Source organism: Hyperoodon ampullatus (genome assembly GCF_949752795.1).
Source record: "Hyperoodon ampullatus genome assembly, chromosome: 1".
NCBI lineage: Eukaryota > Metazoa > Chordata > Mammalia > Artiodactyla > Ziphiidae > Hyperoodon > Hyperoodon ampullatus.
Window position 1 is genome coordinate 217,877,814 of NC_136914.1, and position 24,451 is coordinate 217,902,264.

The window sequence follows — 24,451 nt, forward strand, 5'->3', positions numbered from 1 at the left end:
GGGAATTCCAAGATCAAGGCACCAGCTGATTCGGTATCTGGTAGGAGCCAGAGGAACAGCTGTATTCTCACTGGGCCTTCACATGGTGGAAGCAAGCAGTGAGAGAGATCTCTGGGGTGTTTTTTACAACAGCACTAAACCCATTCATAAAGGCTCCATCCTCATGACCTAATCACCTCTGAAAGGACCCGCCTCCAAATAGCATCACACTGGGGATTACGTTTCAACATATGAATTTTGGAGGGACACAAACATTCAGTCTATAGTCCCTGGGGAATGCGTGTCCTAAGACCTAGAAGAAAAAAAGTCACCAAGGACAGATATGCCCCTCATTATTCAGCATGGCTCAAAGGAGCTTCTTCCAGGCAGTTCTCCAAGACTTACGGCTCCATTTTAGACAAACCCACTTGAAGCTCCCGTGGAATATAACTCTCAGAAGCAGCTATGTTAATCCCAGAGGAACCTGCTTCCTCCCTGCTTCTGTCTAGCAAATCTAACAAACAAACAAATAAACAAAACACCAGCAAAGAATACTCTCAGTGTTTAAACGTAGTGGTAGTGGAAACAAATTGAGCAAAGGAAGAAGACAGAGATAAAAATTCACTTTGGAATCAATCTTCAATAAACATCAGTATTTACTGAATATGAACTCTGGGCCCAGCCTTGTGCTCAGGGTTTCAGAAATAAGGAAGAATAAGAGAGCCACTGACTAGTGCACTTGAGGGTCCAGCTCCTTCAATAGTCATACTTCTTATGATAAATTACTGCACTGGCATTTGGGTTTATACCTCATTCTCGTGTGTTTGGTGACCCAAGTCAGTCCCTGGGGCTTAATCATCTCTGTGTTTTCACAGAACTGAGTTTTTGTACTTTAAAGCTGGTAAGTAGACCTATGTAAGTGAGAAACATTCCATTGGACGTGACTGGCAGGCCTCTCTAGCATTTGCTCCAAAAGGAGTAATTTGAGGGCGGGAAGACACAAAAGGTGTTGTCTCTGAGGGTTCCAGAGTATTCTCTGCATTTGAGTTGGAAAGTTGGGCCCAATATTAGTCCAAGGCAACTTCTCAAAATGTTTCTGGCTAAGGGAATGAGTCTGCATGCCTAAGGATCTAAAATGGGACACCCCCCCCCAAACATTCTGCCTCTGGGGGCGCACTCTCTCTCCCAGAGGAATTGAGGTGCTTGGCTGAGGTTACAAGTGCAACCCACCACTGAATTAACCAAACAAAATTTTTTCCTGATTTGAATTTTCCTCTACTTTCCAAATGAAGGTCAAATTAAGATAGCAAGAACCAACTTCCACCATAAAAAAGATCCAAACCCAAAAGAATATTTTTTTTTCCTTTAAAGTTATTCAATGCAATGATAGTTTCTACATTTCAGATTTGAGGTTCAGGAGCATAAAACCATGCGCTGATGCAATCTTTCTTTAGGTTTCGAAAGAAAGGCAGGTGAGTTTCCATTTGTACTTCCATTTTCTCCCTGGCTTGGTGATGGTGTCGGATCAACACTCCAGAGCTCCTTCCGGACGGCCCTTAAGCCTATGGAAAAAAGTGATTAAAACCTAACTGAGGGCCAATATCCTGGAGTATCAGTATATGGGGATGCAAAGGGGAGGTGGGAGAGACTCGAGTTTAAATCCAGCGACTTTAAAGGCTAACGATGACTTTGTTTTTATACGAAGGAGCCAGTCCCGGGAACACCCACGCGGCTCGAAGAAGAGGGAACGAGTCTGAAAACCGAAACCGGCCCAGGACACACAGACGATGTCCCTGGGGCTCGCTAGTCCTGCCGGCCGGCGGCACGCGCACTCCGCGGATGCACCGGGCCCACCCCAGGGCCATCTCGGCCGGGGGACCCCCGCCGGGGAAGCTGGGGCTGGGGAGGAGGTGGAGGGTTGGAGGAGGGGCGGCCTGGCCGAGGCCCCGCCCACGCCCTGCCCACGCCCACGCCCCGCCCCGCCACGATTATAGCCGATGACTCAGGGCGGAGCTCCACATCCAAGCGGCGCCGCCGCCAACTTATCTGGATGGGACCAGAAGTTTCTAGCCGGCCAGTTGCTACCTCCCTTTATCTCCTCCTTCCCCTTTGGCAGCGAGGAGGCTATTTCCAGACGCTTCCAGCCCTCTCCGGCCACGTCACCCCCTCCTTTAATTCATAAAGGTGCCCGGCGCCGGCTTCCCGGACACGTCGGCGGCGCGCACGACTCTAGCTCCGGCCGCGGCCAGCGAGCGACTCTGCACCTGGAGGTCCGGCACCCCGCGACCCCGTGACCCGGCACCCCTTGATCCGGCACCCCGGCGGCCGCCCCTCTGGGCCAACCCCGACCCAGCATGAGCGCTGCCACCCACTCGCCCATGGTGCAGATGGCGTCCGGCAGCGGCGCCGGCGACCGCGACCCCCTGCCCCCTGGCTGGGAAATCAAGATCGACCCGCAGACCGGCTGGCCCTTCTTCGTGGACCACAATAGCCGTACGACGACGTGGAACGACCCGCGCGTGCCCCCCGAGGTCCCCAAGGTGAGCAGGGCCCGCGCCGCAGGCCGCCGGGTCAGCGGCCCCCCCTCGACGGCCAGCGGTCGGGACAGGGCCGTAGGGGGCGGCTGGACTGGGCCGGGCTGCGGGGACGCGAGGCGCCAGGTGCCCGCCGGCCGTAGCCCGCCTGAGCCGGTGCCCCGGAGGTCAGTGAAGGCCACCTGGGACGCACGGACCCCCCAGAAGGATACCAGCTCTCATGGGGGTCGGCCTGCTGCCCCCCCACGAGCCCCCTCCCTTGGCCGGCGTCGGGGCGAGGGAGAGGTCCGGGAGAGGACTGTCCTCCCTGGGCCGCGTTTGGTTTCCGGGGGTCGGGCGGGAAGTGGGACCCGCGCGGTGGTGCCGGGGTCGGTCCACCGGCTCGATGCGAGGGGCCGTGGGCCAGGAGACGAGGGGAGGCCGGCCTGGTCAGCATCGGAGGCCCAGGCCAGGCCCCGCCGCGGCCTCCGCCCGGCTTCCAGGGCCGAGATCCGGGTTTCACCCTGCTGACCGTACTTTGGCGGACGCCGGGGGGCCATTGGCAAGCTGGGGTGGCGGTCTTTTAGGGTCTGTTAGGAATTTTACCCCCTAAAGTTCCTGAATTGGATTGAAGGTGTCTTGACTTCACCCTCCCATCTCAGGCACAGAGTGACTCAGGAGGCTGGATGTAAATTCATTCCTTTTTTTTTTTCCCATTCTGTATTTGAAATTAAAATTGGGTTATTGGTTGAAACTGTTTTCACTAAGAATATATTCTAGTATGACTTGTTAAAAACAAGATGCTGTTCTTCCAGGCAGTTTCTAAACTAAAGATGTGGGACTGTCTCCTAGTTGGCTATTGCCTTAGACATTGCCTCACACTGGCAAGAAAGAGACTTCTTTTTTTTAAATGGCAATACATTCCCTTCCTTGTTATGTTACTAAAATACCTAGGATTTGTTTCTAATACACAAATAACTGTGTAGTAATACTTCTGTATTAGAAGGATGCCTCATTTACATATATACAGGGATATATACTACTTAATCCTTAGAAGCATGAAAATTTGAAAATAGAAACTTGGAATGAGTCTGTTAACTTAAAAAATTATAACTAATCGTACTACTCTTGTAATTTTCTATAAGTTTGAGCTTTTTCAAAATATTAAGCTTGGCAAAAAGAAAAATACTTAAAGGGTAGTGTTACGTTGCCTGGGCAAAATAAAAATAAAAGTCATAAAGAGCTGATAAGTTATTTTGAAGATTTAAAAATTCACAAAATTAAAAATGCTTTATAAATCATTATTTTAGAAGAAAGATCTGTGTTATCCACCTTCATTTTTATGCAGTTTTTTCTTAAAAATATTTATAAGACTGGTGCCCAACAGTGAGACATTGTAGATTCAGCAGCTTACATTTATAAGAAATTAATTGTATATTTATTTCTGAAAATTAGTACCAGAGGCTATAATTAGCTGGGATGGGCATAACCATGTATACTTTTTTGCTTGTCTGTTCAGCCCATTATTGAGTGAAACTGATGCTCATTTCAAACCAGCTCTGTTACTGCAGCCTGCAAGGATGTAGACCTTTACTGTGGGCAAAAAAACACAAAAAACAAAAAAAAGTATCATTTTGAGGCTTCCTTCCTATAGAGACAGGGACAGTCAGAATCCGCTGGCATCCTTGGTGGTGAACGAAGATCAAGTTTGAACATACCCACTGTGAGTGCAGTGTTACGTCCCACCTTGCTGGCACTTTGTTTTCAACATGAAACTCACCCAGCACGTTGAGATCTTTGTGCATCTGTACAGTGGATGGGTTAGGCTGTGGTTTTATAAACTCTCTCAAAGGGGAAAAAAACAGGTTGAGTTACTACTATTGTTCTCGACAAGTAGAAAATACGAGCTACTAAATCAGAAGTCTGATGCTGGAAAAGTTGATTTGAAAATTTAACAGTCAGAATTTTAAAGTTGAAAGGTCCTTAAAGACCTTTTACCCCAGCCTCTATTTTTCTAAGAAACCCAGAGAGGGGCTTCCCTGGTAGCACAGTGGTTAAGAATCCGCCTGCCAATGCAGGGGACACGGGTTTGAGCCCTGGTCTGGGAAGATCCCACATGCCTTGGAGCAGCTAAGCCCGTGCGCCACAACTGCTGAACCTGGGCTCTAGAGCCCGTGAGCCACAACTACGGAGCCCACGTAATAAATAAATATATTTGAAAAGCACACAAAAAAACAAAAAACAACCCAGAGAGTTCAAGTGTGTTTCCAAAGGCCACTCAGCTAGTACCAAGAGCAAAGAGAGAACTACACTGAAAAGTCGATAAGAGGCAGTGTATCTGTTCAGAGGAAGGTAGAAGTGTCTTAAATTTTTATGAAACCATGAAGCGTGCAGGCTGGAATACTTGATAATTTTTGTGTCCTCCCAACCATCAAGTATTGGGTGGCTGACTTCCGTTCTGTGACTACTTAGATGGTGATGGCTGGATGTGATCAACTCAAGAAAAGAGCTCTCTTTACCAAATTAATTACTTGAGATTTCTCAGCATGGTACCAAAACATAGGGAGAAAACTAACATTCAGTTCATTAGCTCTGGGCTTCATTGCTTTCAAGACTGTGCTTTGATATACACAGAACATCTATGTGACTAATTCACTTTCACTTATATGAATGACACCTTACTCCAGAGTAAATACAATGGAAAATCCTTCGCTGTTACTTTATATTCGAAATTTGGTTTCTTAACGTGGAAGGAGAAAAGGGCTCAGGCAGAAAACAAAGGGTGATTTTAGAGGAACTGAGCTAAGAGGACCCCCTGAGCATCCTTACTTTCAAGAGGAGATGCTGTCAATCAATAAAGAGCTATTCATTGAGCATGAAAAACAGAGAAAGCCCTCTTCTGGAGAAGACAGCTTCTGGGTGTTTACAGTTTAACCATGTAGCTACAGAAATGGCTTTCGTCGAAAGAAGAAAAAGATTAGAACTTTGGTTTAGTCTTATCCTCTGTTGTCTTACGATTGATCCTCTCTCATTCCCCTGAGGTGGTTAGAGTGACTTTTCATCGCATTTTTACAGAGGCGGCAACTGAAAGCAAGTGTCTTGCCCTTCATTGCAGAGGCAGGACAGCTAGAGGCAAAGGCTTTGGGCTTAATCCAGCTCCACTCTGAGCAACTGAACCTGCAGTCTTCCCGGATATCAATTTTCTGCACACGTGGGCTTCCCACTAATCTCCTGGCAGTTTCATACCAGTCCAGGCCCCGTCTCTGGCAGAGAGCTTGACGTCCACTTTGGAATCAGGGGATGTACAGTTTCTGTGCAGCCACTCCTCCAGGCTCTCTTGCTAAATAAACAGAGCCCAGATATTTCGGAGCGCGGCACTGTGCTGCTCCCTCACAAACCTTCCTGCGACCAGAGTGAGACCCTCCTCCCGGCACGGATTCCCAAGCCTGGCAGTCTCCAGGGAAGCCTTTTAAGAACACGCGTTGCCCGCTGGGTACCCCCTTTTTCAATCTGAGTTGCTCAGGGTAGGGCCCAGAAATCTGTATGTCAAAAAAGCTTCCCTCTTGGTTCTTGATTCCAGCAGTCTGGCATTTGGGAGCCCCCGAAGGACAATGATCCCACTTCTTAGGGGGGCGGGGGAGCTGTGACTTCACGTGCGCCTGCGTAGGCCTTGGTATCCTCAAGGGGCCTGCTCAACATCTAACCTGCAGAGCCGTCACCGGAGCCTCCCTTCCTTCGTGGTGAAACTCGCCCGGTGCGTGGCTTCTGGGAACAAAGATAGGGGTGGCGTGGGGAGGGCTGGAGCCTGGTGGGGTGCCAGTGCCAGGTGTGGGAAGGTGGTCCCGAGACCCTCCTGGACCCCAGGAAGAAGCAAGCCAGAGTCTCTCCCTCTTGTCTTCCGCTGCCGGCAGAATCTCACCACAGTCATTTGACAGACTATCCTCAGGCTCTGTGCGAGACAGGTAGGAACATCCTTTCAGAGGAAATCGGAAATGTTTTGAATGTCGACTGACGTAGAGCCCCATTTCTTCCCCTTCACGTTCGGCGGAGCTTCCTGAATTTTCTTAAAGATGAGATCACCTTGTTCTTTGCAGATTGACTGCAAGCTCTTGTGCCTCTTAGAATCGGAACACAGTCAGGAAATGAGTGGCCATTCTCTCCTTTGTATTTCCAGCAAGTTGCAGTTACTCTGGAGCAAATTTCTTTATGACTGATGAATAGTGATTTGCTGGGGGTGGATAAAGAACATGGCCAGATGCCTTATGAGTCCAGCTCATCCAGGACCTTCATTTTCCCTTCTAAATAGCAGTCTGTGTTTGGCTTATGCAAGAACTGAGCAAAGCTTGTACCCTGTTTTGTGGAGTATATTTACCCTTTACAAGGGTAGAGTCAGTGCCTGGGAACCGTGGCAGCGTTTGACGTTAGCCAGGGCCGGGAAGGCTTGGTTGTTTGTTGCTGTTGGGCTGCCTGTGAGTCAGAAGGCTTCATACCACCCATGAGGCTTGATTAGCACTGTCCTCGTTTCTGGAATGACACACAGTTGCCTTATATAAACCACTCTGCATGTCTGTTAACTTCCTATTGACATTTTAAAATGATCTGGTATTTTTCATAAAAATTAAGAAACCATGCGTAATCCAAAGCTCCTCTTTCTCCTTCATAGTTTTGCTGTTTTCATGTTGCTCTTACATATTTAAGACACCTTGTGTAGAAAAACTGGGAGCAGATGACAAAGGCCTTGCTTATTAGGAACCTCCAAGGACCCTCTAGTGCTGATGGACGCTGAGGAAACCTCTCTCATACCTGACTGAGGAATCCTCCAGCCCCTCCCGGCTCCCCATTGCTCGTGAATCAAGTCTACACACCCTTTTGTGCCTCAGCCCTCAGACTCACAGCTGGACTTTTGAACCTAGGCTCCAGATCCCCTCCTTTTGCAGATGTGGAAGCTGATCTCTAGCCCTTGTTTGGCGTTGTGCAGCTGCGTGAGATATCTGGTGTTCTTAAACTCTTCACATATTTCTATGACAATTTCTTTGGGGGCCTTGGCAGCTTTTCAGCAAGCCAGGCAGCTTGTAAAAGCTTAAGCAGAGAGAATTTCTTTAGGAAGGGATGAACTATTTTTTTGTCTGTCAACATATTTATAGATACGTGCCAGACGCAGGTGGGTGCTTTTCCAAACCTTCTCTCTTTAAATCCTCAAAGCAGCTCACTAAGGTGGAGGCTGTCAGGCTCACCTTATGCATGAGGAAACAGACTTGGAGAGAGAGGATGTGCCTGGCCCCTCAGCTATGACGGAACAGAAAGACTGTTGTGGCCAGAGGTTTACCACGCCCCCCCACCCCCACCCCAGGTGACAGACAGGCTTGCCGCTAGTGGACCTGGCTGCTGCTTTATACTCAGTCCTTTATGCTCCGAGCTCGCCAGGAGCGTAAACAGCCTTGAGTCCATCTCTTACAGCCGATCAGAAATGTTGGCTCGTTTCCTGAGCCTGGGTCTGAACCTAGAAGATGGACCCCAGTCTTCACTCATTCATCTCTTCCGACATTTTTGAGCACCTGCTCTCTGCAAGTCATGGTTTTAAAGGCCACACAGAGGACAGTTCTGCCTCCTTCGGTGCCATTTTCCACAAAGCATTTATTCTGTCTCTCCGGTGAAGTAGGCTATCCCTGCTCTGGACTCCACATTACTTCAATTCGAATCTTTCTTCCAAAAGGCAGCACTTTTCTGCTTTGCCTCGGGGTCACGTCCCTGTGGACTGGGAGTCCCAGAGGCACAGTCTGCGTCTCTTTCCCCTTTCTGCCTCTCAGAGCCCGGCAGGGTCTACAGGCTCAGCGTGTGAAGGATCCTGCGTGGAGAAGAGTAAAACCTGGGCCTGGGCTCCGGAGTGGATAGGCTGGTTGAAGGAAAGCCTCCCTTCCTGAAGACGTGTCGCGGGAAGCCTTCTGTTGGTTCCTAAGCGGTGGTGTCTTCTGCTCCCAGATGTCTCCCGGGAGCCGGTTCCTTTTTATTGAATTTCTGAATGGCCTTTTCTCCACCGGGGACTTTGGTATTGATTCCCTAAATTCATCCTTACGGCTCTGGAGAAGCTCTTTTTTGTCCCCGCCAGTGACACAGCGTCTTGGAGCAGGCCTGCCGGGGAGGCCGGTTGCTGGCAACAGCCAGATGCCTCTAAGCCACAGCGGCAGAGAGCAGCCCCGGCGCCACGGAAGGAGTCTCTCTCCAGTTTTTCTGTCCATGAGGCTGGCAGTAAGATCAGACGCTGCAGAGCGAAGCCTCTTATTCACTGTCAATTCTGAAGCGCCCGGGATTGTAGATTGCCTGCTGCCTACGTTAGGAGCCTGTAAACAGTGCGCCTCCCAAGAGCTCCCTGCGCAGAGCTGTGTCCCTAGTGATTGAGGCGAGACTTTCCCCTGAAAATGCCTTAGCATCCTTTTGAAGAACAAACATTTCCTATTTTGAAGTAACTTCCTCAGTTTCTTGAAAATTTAATTTAATTTAACTTAAAGTAGAATTGTTCTTTTCAGTTATTTAAAAAATTCTTCTTGGACAAAGAAAGAAAAAAAGAAAGAATGAATAGTTGAGAAATGGAAACGGCAGGAAGAAAGGAGAGGACGTGTGTGGCAGAGAAGGCAGCCACATCACTTTTGAATCTTCCAGATTATTCCACGGACCCTGAGTGTCAGAGCGGGACCAGCGCTCCTGCTGGGCTAGACCTGGGTTCTCTCCCTGCAGAGGCCCCATGCTGGGCTTGTGTGGAGTCTTGGGGCTGTGTGACTCAGAGGTGAGCCCCGCTGTCGCTGCCCTGCCTCAGCCAGGCAGTGACTCAGCATCAAGCCCTGGCTCCCTGACCGAGACCACACTCGAACTGAATGTTCCAGGTCTGCGCCTCAGCCCAGCTCCAACCGGGCGAAATGAAATGCTTTCCCTCCTGCTGCGTTTTACCCCAAGAAGGTGAAGGGTTTGGAGACATTAGCCAATCATTATCACACAGTGTACAGGGGTGGCAGGAATAGTGAAAGGGTTAACGTATCCCCGGCCTTGGCGTCTGACAGACCTGGGTTCTGGTGATCTCAGGTAAATCACTCACCTTCCCCGAGCCTCAGTCTCTCCTTCTGAGAAACGGGCATACACCAGTACCTGTCCAGCAGGGTCATGAGGATCGGGAAAGTGATGAGCCAGGGCCTGACCTGAGGCACATGTGTGGTCCGTGGCGACAGTCCCAGTCTTTGCCAAGAAGTCGGAGGGGATTCACAGGCGCTTGGCTTTCCCACAGATTGGACAGTGCTGGCTGGACGTGGGTCTCTTGGTTCCCAGATGGGTATGAAGTCTCGTTTCCCAAGGCAAGGCCTCTTCTTATCGCCCCTGGACCACTTTAGCTGACTCTCCTCCCACCAGTGTCCAGACACCCTCAGCACGCTTCCCGGGGGGTTCCTGTGTCCCTCGTGGGTGTGGTAGGTGCTGGGCAGTAACTCAGCGTGAGGGCAGATGAAGGCTGTTGGCCTTCTGGAGCCTCAGCCAGACCTGCAGCCCACAGCTTCATCAGTCTGTGGACTCACCCCAGATACCCTGCCCAAGATGGGCCAGGGGAGCTGTGTATCCTGTGTTCCGCAGGGGGCGCTGTGTTTACCCGTAATCCCGACTGCTTGAGGCAGGGCTCTCCCTCCAAGTCTCTGCACAGGCCTGAGGACCGACCAAGTGCCCAGTGGTGTTGGGGGGAAACGGAGCCACGTTAAACGAGGGGCTGGCCCTCTGCACAGGTGTACTGGACCCTGCCCTAAGCGGGGGAAATGTCACCGTGGGTGGAAGGAGAGAGGCAGGGGGTTTCTGATTGCCACCACCCTTTTGGGGGAGGGTGGTTGTTGGGGAAGGAGTGCTTTGAGAAGCTGTTTAGGGTGGGGGAGGGGTCCTTCCAGCAGTCCCCCCGAGACTACCACCATCTGTCAGAGTCTCCCCTTGCCGGAGCTGTGGTTGATGAATCGGAGATTTTTTTCTTTTGCGAAACTGTGTTTTGTACAAAATACATGTCCAGGGAAGCCCAGCACCCTGATACCAACAGATGCTTTGCATGGTTGACATCTCACAGACGGAGGAGCCCAGTGACTGAACAGTGTTCTACCTGAGTCCGAGAAAGAACCTTGAGAAACCCATGGAAATGTGTCCATGGGGATGAAGAGGTCTCTTTATCTAAATTCAGACAAGATTTCACTTCCTAATATGGAAATTTCAGGTACTTTTCCGTTTGTGATTTATGCCTTTAGATTGATCCCTACCCTTTTTTTTTTTTTTTTTTTTCCTGAAGAGGAAGTAGTTAGTCTTTAATTTCCCTGAAGCCATTGAGCTCAGGAGCTGAACTCCAGTGACCGGGATTCTCTTCCTGGTTCTGCAGTCACTTCCCATGTGACCTTGGGCCACATCTGCTCCATGGTATCCTTGAGGAGGGGTCCAGGGGGCCCATGGGGGCCTCTGAGCCCCGAGCGCTCTCCCCAGCAGGGGACATACCCAGCTGTGGCCTGGAGACTGCTTATACGCCCTGGGGGGACACACTGAGAGTATTAGGGGGACACCAGCAGATGTTCTACTCCCAGACGCCTCCTGCCCCAGCCTGGCTTGGCTCTTTCCCCTGGGTCTCAGGGGCATGTGTGCAGGAACCACAGTCACTGCAGGTTGCGTGTTGATTCTCAGGTGAGCTTGTCTGCAAGGCAGACCCCTTCAGCGCCTGGGGCCTGTTGAAGGGAGAAGGGAGTTTAGCGCTCAGGCCCCTGGAGTTGTTTTTAGCTGTGTTTGCTTCCAGGTTGTGAAACTTTAGATGCACTTCTTAGCAGAGAAAGTGCCATCCCTGCTAATTAGTGCTCTTAAGACTCTCAGATAAAGGGGCTTCAGAGTCTAACAGGCTCATTACCAACTTGGTGAGATCACTGAAGAATTAAAGCCAAATTCACAACTCTGTAAATAGGCCCAACCAACTGTTGCTTGGTAAAAGCTGGGTCCATCAGTAACTATTTGTGGAATGGAGGAACGTAGTTGTATAGGGCACGGGACAGCTCAGAGTTTACAAAGACTTTCTCGTGCCTTATTTCACTTAAATCTTGCAAAAAGCCCTGGAACGCATGGGGATTTTTATAGCTGGAGGAACTGAGTCTTAGTAGCAAGGAGTCCTGTCTGAGGGCACACACCTGGCGAGCAGCAGGGCGGGATTGGAGTCCCGAATGGCAACTTGAAAACGGGCTCATCTCTCTTGTTTTAAGCACATCTTAAAAATGTGCTTTTCCCTAGCAGAAGCACATAGGGACACCCATCTCAGTAATCCCAGGATCAACTGTACATACTTTTTTTTTTTTTTATTGGGGTATAGTTGATTTACAATGTTGTGTTAGTTTCAGGTGTACAGCAACGTGAATCTGTTATACATACACATATATCCACTCTTTTTTAGATTCTTTTCCCATATAGGCCATTACAGAGTATTGAGTAGAGTTCCCTGTGCTATACAGTAGGTCCTTATTAGCTGTGTATTTTATACATAGTAGTGGGTATGTGTCAATCCCAATCTTCCAATTTATTCCTCCCCCACCCCTTACCTCCTGGTACCATAAGTTTATTTTCTACATCTGTAACTCTTTGTAGATAAGTATACATACTTTAATAACAGGGCATATCAGTTAAAACCTCCAAGCACCTGGGACTAGATTGCTTACAGCTCAGACTCTTGTCTCACTAGGAGTGCTGTAAACAGACCTTGGTGGATGTGGACTTTACTTATTATGCAGAATTTGCCCGAAGTCCATTACGTGCCCCAAACAGGACTGGGGCAGTAGAAGAGACCCTTTACCACATCCCAGTGGGAACTTTGAGTTCGGCTGTGGGGATATAGATATGTCTTTATATATCACATTGGCAATGATACCTTATTTCATGTCTGTGGCCTGTAATACCAAACGAAGTTTTGGTAGAATGTTGAAGCGCAGGTCTGTGCGCTTTAGAAGGAAGCTTTTCTTTTGTTTTGCTTCCTGCCTGAAAGAGGCAAGCCAAGCCACTTTCTTTTGATCCACATCCTCGCTAAATGGGGAGTCCCAGGATTCTTATTTCCCGCCATCTTTTTTTCTGTTTTAGGAGTTCTGAAGTGTCTTTAGTAAAAGTCACTGCCTGGCAGGCGTGAGACTCTTCTGGCCTAAAAACCCAGTTGATAGAATCGGTGTCCTACTTAGGACTCCAGGCTGTGGAGGCGGAGGTGCTGCAGGGCAGCCCTCAGAGTTGCCTTTGTCGCTGTTCCCCTTCATTCAGACTGTGGTTTGTAGGTGTTGAGCCCCCGTTTGAAAGAGCACCGTACCGTGGAGCTGGGGTCGGGGCTCACAGGGGCGCCGTTTTCAGGGTTTATGGTTCCGCCCTGCTTTTAAGGTGCAAGGTCAGCAGCTTCCTCCTCTTCACTTGGTTCATGAAACTTTGGAGCACCTTGAATTCCAGAGAGTTCTAATGTGATTTAACTGGGTACAGTCAAGAGTGGTCATTTTTAGATTTCCGCCACATCAGCTTTTCCTTGTTTTTGAGCTTTATGTAGGTGTTTAGAGCTAGAAGAGATCTTGGAATCATAGGACGCGGAGAACGTCAGGGCTGCAAGGAACCTCCTTTAGGTCAGTGCTCCCAGTGCCATGGGGGCTGGACTTGCCCACACACCTTCTGAGTCAGACTTTGTTGGGGTTTGAGCGTAGCGTCTGCACTTTTTTGCATTTCCTGGGCGCCCCGGACGCCCCCTAGAGTCTGAGAACCACTGCTTTACAGAACATCTGGGCCTCCCCTTCATTGCACAGCTGAGGAAACTAAGACCCAGGGAGGGGATGTGAGCTGCTTGCGTAGCGCACATATTTCAGGGCAGTGTCGGCTTTAGGACCAAGCGCAGCCTCTTTCCAAGTCTCCTAGCTGTCCCCTAAGCACCCACATTGTTACTAAAACTCAGCAGTGAAGTTTAGTTGTGCTCTTAAGCAAACAAGACCTGTGTGAGCCACGGGCTCATCCAAGCTCAGAACCTGGCCCCAGGCTTGTCTAGTAATATACCTTGTACTGGATAGGGCAGACTTTGGCTCACCTGAGGTAGTTTTCCCTCCTTTTTATCCCGGCCTTCTCATGGAGTTGTTTGGCACCTGCAGAAGATTTTAATGCAATGCACAAAGCAGAAGCGTGAACCAGTTCATTTTATAAATTAATGCAGTGAGATAAGCAGTGGAAGTCAGGCTCTTGTCTCCTAATTGGATTTCATATGTATGTATTCCTGATGGCTCTGCCCACAGGTAAGGATAATGAGCTGAGCTGATTGGAAAACGCTTCCTGTAAAGCCGTCACTGCTCCTTAGGGAGCTAAGGCAGGTGGTGATGAGGAGGCAGGGCCGGCCATCATCTACTTGGTGACTGTGATGGCACCCCGTCCCTATCACGGGGTCACACAGAAGTGCAACCCCCAGGAGACGGAGTCCCCAGTCCCCAGTGAAGTCAGGGTGGGGCAGGTAGTGCCTTTCTTCTATGAAAGATGCTGGTTGGTATAACCAGTAGGCTTGGGCTTGAACTCGAGAACACTTCTTATGGGACTGAGGAGACATGTTCTAGTCGTATTCTAGGAGAATTATAAACATTAAACATTTAAAAGACTTTTTTCTTGGACTTCCCTGGCGGTCCAGCGGTTAAGACTCCGCCCTTCCAATGCAGGGGGCGCGGGTTTGATCCTACATGCCGCGCAGCGTGGCCAAAAAAAAAAAAAAACCAAACTTTTTCCTTTGAAAAAAATTACGTCTTTTTTTTTTTTTTTTTTTTTTTTTTTTTTACTAGACTGTGATGAAAACACCACAGAAGATAGGAAGGGCAATTTAACTCTTTGGGGCAGTGCTTTTTGGTTAGTAAAACTGAAGCATTTGCTGTTGACAGGGCTCTGATGGGAGGAGAGTAGAAACAGAGGTGGTGTCAGCATCTGGTGCAGACCTTGTTATGGGTGGGCGTTTCATTTTCGGTTTAAATTATTCACGTAGAAGTGTTAGTTTTCTACTCTGTACAAGTGAGGTGGTCTTTTTAACTTGCCTAAAGCAGTGTTTTCTAAACAAAGCCCCCACCAGAGTGGCCCGGGAGCCCGCCTTCTTTCAGAGGCCATCATGAGAGATGTGTGGGTTTTTATCACATGGCACAAATGGGTCGTTAATTCACATGGAACCAGGAGTGCAGACCTCAGGACTGTAGGAAAGTGGCCTCCAGGCCTCCCGTAGCCACCCTGCCTTCCAGCTTGGGCCCCTGACACCCCCAGCCCTGCCTGCGGTGACCGCACGCTCCCTCCACGGACCCGGACGTGGCACTGCTCCCAAGACCAGGTCAGGTATGGGCTCCGCTGTCGCAGCCCCTGGGGCAGGCGGAACTGCTCTCCTGCCCGCCTTCCCTTCTTCCTTCCTTTTTCTTCCCTTTTCTCTTTCAGTTGAGGCACAAAATATGCTCAGGGAGATGCATAAAAAGCACAACTCGTGGCAGGCCCGCTCCAGTACCTTCTGGGTCCGGGGGCTTCCCCCAGGAGCCGTCAAGCCTCAGCCAGGCCTCTGTACTGTTCCCAGGCCCCGGGAGGGTCTGAGGTGGAGGCCCAGCCAGCAGCCGGCTGCGTGGCGATGCTGGGGGTGGCAGCCCTCACCTGTTCGGTCTGGACAGTGTGGGTGGAATGTGGCAAGGGAGGGGCAGTGTTGGGGTCCCAGGGAAGTGGACGGTGTGAGAGACTTCGACACGGACGTACACCCGTTTACCACCACCCAGAGAAAGACGGAGAACGTTTCCATCCCCTCCGAAGGCGGGGGTGGGGATCCCGTCCTTCCCAGACGACTCCGTTTTCTCCAGGTGCAGTCACCGTTCTACTCCGGTCACCACCAGTTAACTTCGTCCTTCAGCTTTGATTCCTCTGACACTTTGGGGTCTGAGGAGCATAATCGTGGGCCTGTTTAGCGGGGGATTCACATGCCTTTTAGCCTTCCCGGCATCCCTCTTTTTTTGGGGGGGGTGTCCCTCTTGACGTGCTCTCATAAAACCTCACGACAGTCCTGTGAAGTGGGTGTTGCTAGCTCATTTTCTAGAAAAGGGGATTAAGGCTCACTGAGGTTAAGAGAACTACCCCAGATGAAAGAACTGTTGCTAACAGAGGTAAGAATGGACTTGCATCCTCTCTAGGAAAGCCCCCTCCTACTCGAAAAGCCCAGGCGGCCCCCCATCCGCAGGGCCTCCTGTGCTTTCCAGGTAGTTTTGCTTCCTGTTTGTTTCTTGCAGCCCCCAGTGGGCAGGGATCGTGCCTCGCTGGTTTGGTAATCCCATGGTACCAATCAACTCGGGAGGAGGATGTTGACCAGGGGCCAGTCAGCGGATGAGGGCTGCTGACCGCTCAGCTCTGCTTTTGTGTGTGGCCAGGAGGAAGCCCGCAGAGACGATGCCCCGGCACTCGTCCAGGCCCCTGCTCCAGGCTGGAAGGAAGGTGCCCAGTGCGTGGAGAAAATGCCCGGACGGCCTGTTGTGAGTCAGCTCCGAGCGGCACGGCGTTTCTTCGGTCCCTGGTGCTGCCTCCCTTTTGGTGTCCCTCTCATGGCAGGAATTTGGTTCTGAATGTGAGGCCTGGACCCACTCCCTGCTCTTGGGTGCCCTGAGTTAAGCAGGCTAAGATAATGCCGCTGCCCTGAGCACGTGGGTATTCTAATCTGAGAGTGCCTGTCTGCTGGCGTCCCCAAGGACATGGCAACACCCTTGCCTCTCCTTCGTGCTGGAGGCCCTCCGGGGCGGGGCTCGGCAGGAGGCAAGCAGTTCATGGGTCCGAAAGGGCTAAGTTCCAGGGTCAGCCCTCCGCTCTCCCTACTTGTGACCAGTTTTGCCCCCTTGGGAATTACACCCTGAAGCTCCTAGAGCCTCAGCTCTTGGCGTTCGTCTGCAGCTCAGAGGGATGCCTCGTGAGGAAGGATCACGCTCCTTCGTAATAGTTCACCCACTCGGTGTGTGTCAGTGGCACAAATCCTTAGCCCCCTCCTCTGTAAGAGGACCCTCTAGTGCTCAGGAGATCGTCAGGACCGGAAGCCGTGGGGGTCCCTGGTTTCAGTTGCCCAGCCTCTGCTTGGTGAGAAGTGACATTGCCCGGTGAGTGACGGGCCAGCCTTGTTGTCTGAAACAAGATCTTTCTCTGTGGTACATCTGGAACTTGGCCTTCTCAAGGGTCCCAAAATAGCCAGGCCGCTGAAGGGAGAACTTCGTGAGAGGACATAAGAGAGACCCAGCCACTCCTGGCCAAGCAAGCTTTGTTGGCATCACAAGACCAGCACAATTAATCCCCGGGTTTTGTTCTCTCATCCTGTGCTGCTTCTGCATTCCTTGTGTATCTCCCTTCCTCGCAGCTTGTTCTGAAAATATTCCTGAGGAGGCAGCCTCCCGCTGCCGCCCCTTCTCGGCAGATTTCCAAGCTGTGGCCTGCGTTGGGGTCCAGCACGAGTCTGTATCGCTAGGAGACATGAGGACCTTTTAGAAAGCGGAGAAGCTGGCTGTGGCTTAGGGAGTTGGAATTGAATGCTCCTCACGCCTTCTGATCTGGGTCTGAAGATCTGGGAGGCGGTCAGTGACTTACCTATGTGCACTGCTGCCGTGTCACCCAGAAAAGAAACCTGTCTTACCAGTTTGGGAACCTGGGGCTTCTCTTGTGCTCAACAGATACCCTAGCTCCTCTGCTTCCTCTGGATGCTTCTGATTCTTAAACTGCTGCACATACAGCGGCTTCGGTAGGGGGTGGGGCATCTGGAAGAAGTGGGGGGTCAGGGGAGGTGCCCACACATTCTGTGCTCAGCTGCCCTGGCTGGCACTGCGGGACCCAGGGTCACTCTGGAAGGTCGGAGTGCTCGGTGCCATGCTTGCTCCTCTTCAGGGCTGTCTCCTTCCCAGTTTCTAACAGGTCTGTGTTTCTCTTTATTTTAGGAAATCGCATCCTCTGCAAACGGGCCTTCGAGGGAGGGCTCCAGGCCGCTGCCCACGAGAGAAGGCCACACCGTGTACCCCCGGCTCCGGCCAGGCTACATTCCCATCCCCGTCCTCCACGAAGGTGCCCAGAGCCGGCAGCCACATCCTGTCTTCGCCTACCCCCAGCCTGGGACGCAGCGCTTCCAAACCGAGGTAGCCCCGGCGGCCCCACAGAGGCCCCAGTCACCTCTGCGGGGAGTGGTGGAAGCCACCCAGCCAGATAAACCGTGTGGACAGGCGGTAGCGGTAGCAGCAGCCCAGCCCCCAGCCTCCCATGGACCTGAGGTAAGGAGAGGCTTGGCTCGCGGGCCTGTGGGGTGCGACCCGGGGGTGCCGGGTTTTGTGCTTCCTAGGCTGCCCCAGACCCTGATGCGGTGCCCAGGGCAACGCCTGGTGAGATGCGGGGCATCTGGGCCTGGCCTGCAGCGTCAGAGGTCACCCAGCAAAGATCGCTTGCAAGACAGCCCTGCGTCCCCCCAGCGTTTCACAGGTTGGTTTTTCAGGTGGGCAGGGATCATGGTTTATTTGGTAGTTAAGGAATTGGGGCTCAGAAGGGTAAACAGCTTGGTCCAAAATCATAAAGTTGGAAGTGGCATCGCTGGGACTGGAAGCCTGGCCTTCTGGCTCCTCATGTGATGCCCCGTACACCCACCGAGCTTTCTATATCAGAAATGCAGAGATACTCTGTGTTATTTCATTCAGTTCAGTGTTCACAGGTAAGTATTAACTGCTTGGAGCTGTACTGACGTGAAAATGAGACCGCATACCTGCCCTTACAGTGTCCACAGTTTAAAAGGAAATGTAAAATCAGGAGTCAGGAAGGCAGCTGCTTTTCAGGTTTTAAGCCTGAAGCGGACACTTCTTGCACTAATGTCTAAAGAATAGTTCTTAATCCAGTTCTTAGCTGAGATTTGAAGGCCAGTGGACCCCAGTAGGAATCCTGAGCCGTTAAGCCCTCTTGGTTTTCCTGTCTGCGCACCATCCCGTCGTGTCTCCTGCACTGCTCTTGAGCACAAATGCTTGCTCCGGGGGTGAAAAATCATAGTTAATGTGGGACACCAGGAGGCTCTTTTCCCTTCCTTGGAGAAGCGGTACCTGAATTTGTAATGTTTTTGTTGTAAAAATCAAAAGTGACACATCAGTCAGAGAAACCTGAACAAATTTAAGCTAGCAGGGCCCTTAGAAGCCAGATGGGGAAACACCCTTCTGATTTTCTAGAATAGAAAGTAGGTGGTCGGGAAGGGAAAGGGACCTGGCCTGCCTCGGTCCACACAGGGGACACAGTTCCCAGTGCCCAGCTGAGTTCTCTGTGGATAAGCAGGAAAAGGGTTACGGAAAGAGGAAATGAAGTGACAAAAATAAATAAAATGTAGCAAGCGCTTCCTGTGTGTGGTACTGGGGCGGGGACACATGCACAGATTATTTTACCGAATAGTCAATTCAGCCCAGTTACTGGGCTGGGGGTTAAACGTGGCTCCTAAAGCTATTGAGCTGTTAAGAATTTGAGCCCAGGCCTCTTGACTCCTGAGCTCCCAGTCTTAACACTACATTTTGAAAATGGAAAGGCTTACAGACGGGAGGTCATATTAAACCTGCTGCCCAGAGCAGGCGCATAATGGGGACAGAGTCGGAGGGCTGGACAGCGGGTGGCTCACGGGGCTGTGCATCTACCCTTTGCATCTTGCAGCGATCCCAGTCTCCGGCTGCCTCGGACTGCTCATCCTCGTCCTCCTCGGCCAGCCTGCCCTCCTCCTCTGGCAGGAGCAGCCTGAGCAGTCACCAGCTCCCCCGGGGCTACATCTCCATCCCTGTGATACATGAGCAGAATGTCACCCGGCCGGCAGCCCAGCCCTCCTTCCACCAAGCCCAGAAGACCCACTACCCAGCTCAGCAGGGTGAATACCAGACCCACCAGCCTGTGTACCACAGGATCCAGGGAGATGACTGGGAGCCCCGGACCATGTGGGCAGCATCCCCGTTCCGGTCACCCGCCCGGGGTGCGTCCAGCCGGGAGGGCTCTCCAGCCAGAAGCAGCGCGCCGGTGCACTCCCCGCCGTCCCTCCGTGTGCAAACCGTGGTCGACAGGCCTCAGGTATGGGAGTCGGTGTCGGCAGACTAGCTGGGGCAGCATCTCTCCAGGGCCTGAGGAGCTCTGTGCAGGTGCCCTGGGTACCCCCCACCCCGCCCCACCAGCCCTTCCTGGTTTACGCGCATAACTGGGGGAGAGCAAGATCCTGAAAACGGCTGGTCATCAGCAGAAATGCAGGCGAGGGCTGTGAACCTCCAGTGCTTTCTACAGCTTTTGCTCATTTTTCGCTGCAGCTGCCTCAGGGGCAGAGCTCCAGCCACCACTGTGGGCAACAGCGGGCAGAACACAGCGTCACACACCTGTGTGGCGGGGCCCAGGTGTCTCAGTGCCCACCATACCCTTGCAGTGCCCTGCAGCCCCTCCACACCCCACCCTCAGCGTCGTCTCCGGCCTCACTCACACCCCTTCCTGCACTCTGCAGGCCCTTCACTCTGTTGTCTCCTCTTTTGTGCCTTTGCTTGTGCTGGACCCACTTCCTGACATGCCTTCACAATCCAAGCTGTCCCCATCCTCCAAGGGACAAGCCAGTCTTGCCACTTCCATGAAGCCTCCTCATCTTTCCCACGGTGCCTAGTATGAGTCCCTTACAGTTCAGCATCTGATTATCCTGTGCATTTATTTCAAAAGTGTTCATCCGCTCCCTTCAGCTCTGCTCTGACCTTGGCCACAGGGAGCATGTCTTAACTCCTTTCTCCTCCTTTGCGGTAGAGGACCACATTCCCTGGCCGATGCCCGGCTGGCTGGGCGGATGGAAAGCCTTCCTTCCTTCCTGCCTGCCTGGTGAAAGTTACAGGCAGGGCCCGCTTATCCTTCAGTAGAGACGTGCAGGCACTGGTTCCTGGGGGAGGAAGTCTTCTAGTTTTAGCCGGAGAACACTCGGCAGCCGGGGCCGCTCAGCTGCTGAGTGAATTCTCGGCCACGGTTTTTATTTTTTATTGTTTTTAAAATATTTATTTATTTTTTCGACATTGTTTTTTAAATATTTATTTATTTTTTCAACATTGTGGAAGTGCCTTTGCATTTATTTATTTATTTATTTATTTATTTGTATGTATGTATGTATGTATGGCTGTGTTGGGTCTTCCTTGCTGCGCACGGGCTTTCTCTAGTTGCGGCGAGCGGGAGCTACTCTTCCTTGCGGTGTGCAGGCTTCTCACTGCGGTGGCTTCTCTTGTTGCGGAGCACGGGCTCTAGGCGCACGGGTTTCAGTAGCTGTGGTGTGTGGGCTCAGTAGTTGTGGCTCGCAGGCTCTAGATTGCAGGCTCAGTAGTTGTGGCTCACGGGCTTCGTTGCTCCGTGGCATGTGGGATCTTCCTGGACCAGGGCTTGAACCCACGTCCTCTGCATTGGCAGGCGGATTCTTAACCACTACGCCACCAGGGAAGTCCCTTGGTCACAGTTTTTAAAAGGAAAGTGCCCTGTAAACAAATGCAGGGCATCTTCTTACTACAGATGGTGACACTGTTCAGGGCCCTCAAACAGAACACCTCCTTTTATTGTTTTTTGTTTGTTTGTTTTTTTGCTTTTTTATTTGGAAATGATTTCAACCTTACAGAAGAGAAGTCCAGTATATATGAAGGTCATGAAAGCAAAGATTTACCCATATTCACTATTAACATTTTGCTACATTTGCTTTATAATTTTTTCATCTCTCCATATATTATTATCTATATTTTTTGTTTGAGGTTTAATTGTAAATATCATGCCCAGTACCCCTAAATATGTCAGCAGATATTTTCCTAAGAGAGCTACCTTCTCATTCATACCCACAGTAGAATTATCAGATGCAGGAAGTGTAACGTCCTTAAAACATTGTTGTCTCATACACAGTCCATTTTCAGATCTCCTTTATAGCAATTTCCTCCTGTTCCAGGATCTAATCTAGGATCATGAGCACTGCATGCAGATGTTGTTTTCCTTTAGTCTCCTTTAATCTGGAAAACAATTTCTCAGTCTTTCTTTGCTTTCATGACCTTGACATTTTTGAAGAGTACAAGCCATAGGGCGCCCCCTCTTAAGTGTTTCCAAAGTCGCTTACTCAGCCATTGTTTTAAAACCCAAGAAGAGGCGTGTGGCTGGTTCATGAGTGCTAAGGGCCAAAGTTAAGCATTTCTGGTTGGCAGAAGAGATTTGATGGAAAAGGAGGCTACTGGTGTTCAAACAGCCAAGCGTCCATCAGATCCTTACTCAGACTCAGTAATCCTTTCAAATGGGAAAGAAGTGCCCATTTGCAAAGCTGGAGATGTTTTCTCTCATATCTTTCCCATATTATCAATATTTTCTATAATTGGTGAAACAATATTTAATCCTATTTCCACTTAATCTTATTTGTTTGTAGTGGCCTCCCTTTTATACCTTGTTTGGAAGTCCCGTTTTAGAGGCTTGCAGAGATTTGACCTAACTGAACATTATAGTGGGATTTAGTGTTTTTAATATGGAGTACTTTAGAAATAATGTAGTCCAACTCCTATTTCCCAGTTGATAAAATCAGTGTGTGAGATTTTTAAGGGGGTTTTAGATGTTCACTTAAATGCTAGGTGAACCAAGATGTTTCTGTTTCAAGCATAGTTAATTTTTTTAAATATTGCTATAGCTTATAGTCATATTAAAGAGTATCTCAGCCTCTGTAGCCAATGTAGTCAGTGCAGAGATTCTGCACTGCTGAATGTTAGCTCTGGCACAAATGTGTCCAGGCAGAATTCTTACTGCGTTACCCATTTTCAGCATCTTGCTTATTCTCAAAAAATACATCAGTCTGGGCAGAAACCACAAGGCTGTCATAGGTTTTTTTTTTTTAAAAAAAAGATGAGGGCTTCCCTGGTGGCGCGGTGGTTGAGAGTCCGCCTGCCAATGCAGGGGACACGGGTTCGTGCCCCGGTCCGGGAAGATCCCACATGCCGCGGAGCGGCTAGGCCCGTGGGCCATGGCCGCTGAGCCTGCGCGTCCGGAGCCTGTGCTCCGCAACGGGAGAGGCCACAACAGTGAGAGGCCCGCGTACCGCAAAAAAAAAAAAAAGATGATTATAACTTTTCTGAAACAGGAGATGGGAAGGCCACACCCTGAGTGGAGACTGTCACACAGGGTGATGAAGGGGGGCAAGTGGCCATTATTACTCCTTGGCTCCATCACCTGAAAGTCTGAGTCACCCAGGACTTTGCTTTGAGGTAAAGTAACTCAGCTGTCAGCATGAGTTTTTGGTATTTTCATTTTTAAAAATTATATTGGTTTTCTTTTCATTGCCGTAAGAATACCATCTCCAGAAAAATTCAGTGAGAGATGACAGACCAAGAGACCAAGGTTAACAAATGGGAGCATAACAATGGTTTGGTCACATACATGATGAATATCATATTTTAATTTTGTAACAGGTTTGGCTGACTTTGAAAATCCCTCTTATACTATTAAACTTCAAAAAAGTCATTTCTGTTTTCTTCTAGTCAGTACTAGCTACAAACGACTGCCTGTGACTCTCAGCCAGTTATTAAAACTATCTCTGTGTCCTTGCCTCTTCTCAGCAACCCATGACCCATCGAGAACCTTCGCCTATTCCCCAACCTGAAAACAAGCCAGAAAGCAAGCCAGGCCCAGCTGGACCAGATCTCCCTCCTGGACACATCCCGATTCAAGTGATCCGCAAAGAGGTGGATTCTCAACCTGTTTCGCAGAAGCCCCCGCCTCCCTCTGAGAAAGTGGAAGTAAAGGTTCCCTCTGCTCCGGTGCCTTGTCCTCCCAGCCCGGCCCCTTCTGCCGTCCCCTCTCCCCCCAAGAACGTGGCTGCAGAAGAGAGAGCAGCCCCCAGCCCTGCCCCTGCAGAAGCCACACCTCCAAAACCAGAAGAAGCTGAGGTACCCCCAAAACATCCAGGTGTGCTGAAAGTAGAAGCCATCTTGGAGAAGGTGCAAGGGCTGGAGCAGGCTGTGGACAACTTTGAAGGCAAGAAGACGGACAAAAAGTACCTGATGATAGAAGAGTATTTGACCAAAGAGCTACTGGCCCTGGATTCGGTAGACCCAGAAGGACGAGCTGATGTCCGCCAGGCCAGGAGAGATGGCGTCAGAAAGGTTCAGACCATCCTGGAAAAACTTGAACAGAAAGCAATAGATGTCCCAGGTCAAGTCCAGGTTTATGAACTCCAGCCTTGCTCCCTTGAAACCGATCAGCCACTTCAGGAAATCATGGAGATGGGTGCCGCGACAGCAGACACGAGCAAGAAAAGTGCTGGAAGTGGAGAAGATCCCAATACTGAAACCCAGCAGCCGGAAGCCAAAGAAGCAGCAGCTCCAAACCCCAGCAGCACGACAGACACAGCTGCTAACCCAGCAGCACCATAGTCTCCACTAAATAAAAAATCAGCCCCGGAGACTGGGAACTGATTGTGTGCTCTAGAGAATTTTAAGTTGCATGCATTTCAGGCACTTAAAATCGGTTGGTTTTTACTATTCATAGCCGCTTGGTACGCAGTAACTTGGGTGGAGGCAAAACACACTAATAAAAGGGCTAAAAGGAGAATGATGCTTTTCTTCTGTATTCGTATTCTGTACAAATAAAGAAGTTGCTTGTTACAGAAGTTTAACCCCGTAGCTTGTTGTTTTGGAGCCCTCTCTGTATGGGTCCCACATGTTAGTCATGGATGTGAACTGTCTTTCTACAGCTCTGGACTGAAGGAGTTTTTGCGGGGTAGATGGGGAGGCAATTTCTCATCAGTAAACATGAAACCCATTTTTCAGAAGTGTTGCCATTTTAATGGGATGATTCTTGTCATCTCATAGCTAAAATACTTAACTTTAGATAGAATAAAATGTGTAAGGAGCCGTAGGAATATGTGTATGTTGGATGACTTTAATGCTACATTTAAAAAAAGGAAAATAAAGTAATAA

The 24,451-nt window shown here is 50.3% G+C and overlaps 1 protein-coding gene across 2 annotated transcripts; it reads left to right on the top strand.

Moving 5' to 3' along the window:
• The first annotated feature begins 2,263 nt into the window (after positions 1–2,263).
• BAG3 (BAG cochaperone 3) lies at positions 2,264–24,451 on the top strand. 2 transcript variants are annotated; one of them, XM_079707845.1, is made up of 4 exons: positions 2,264–2,519; positions 17,444–17,770; positions 19,173–19,577; positions 23,090–24,451. In XM_079707845.1, exons 1-4 carry the CDS (start codon positions 2,334–2,336, stop codon positions 23,903–23,905), a joined length of 1,734 nt encoding a protein of 577 aa, XP_079563971.1. In that variant the 5' UTR covers positions 2,264–2,333; the 3' UTR covers positions 23,906–24,451. The 2 variants fall into 2 exon arrangements, with proteins under 2 accessions (XP_079563971.1, XP_079563972.1); XM_079707846.1 differs by having other exon boundaries at positions 19,173–19,574.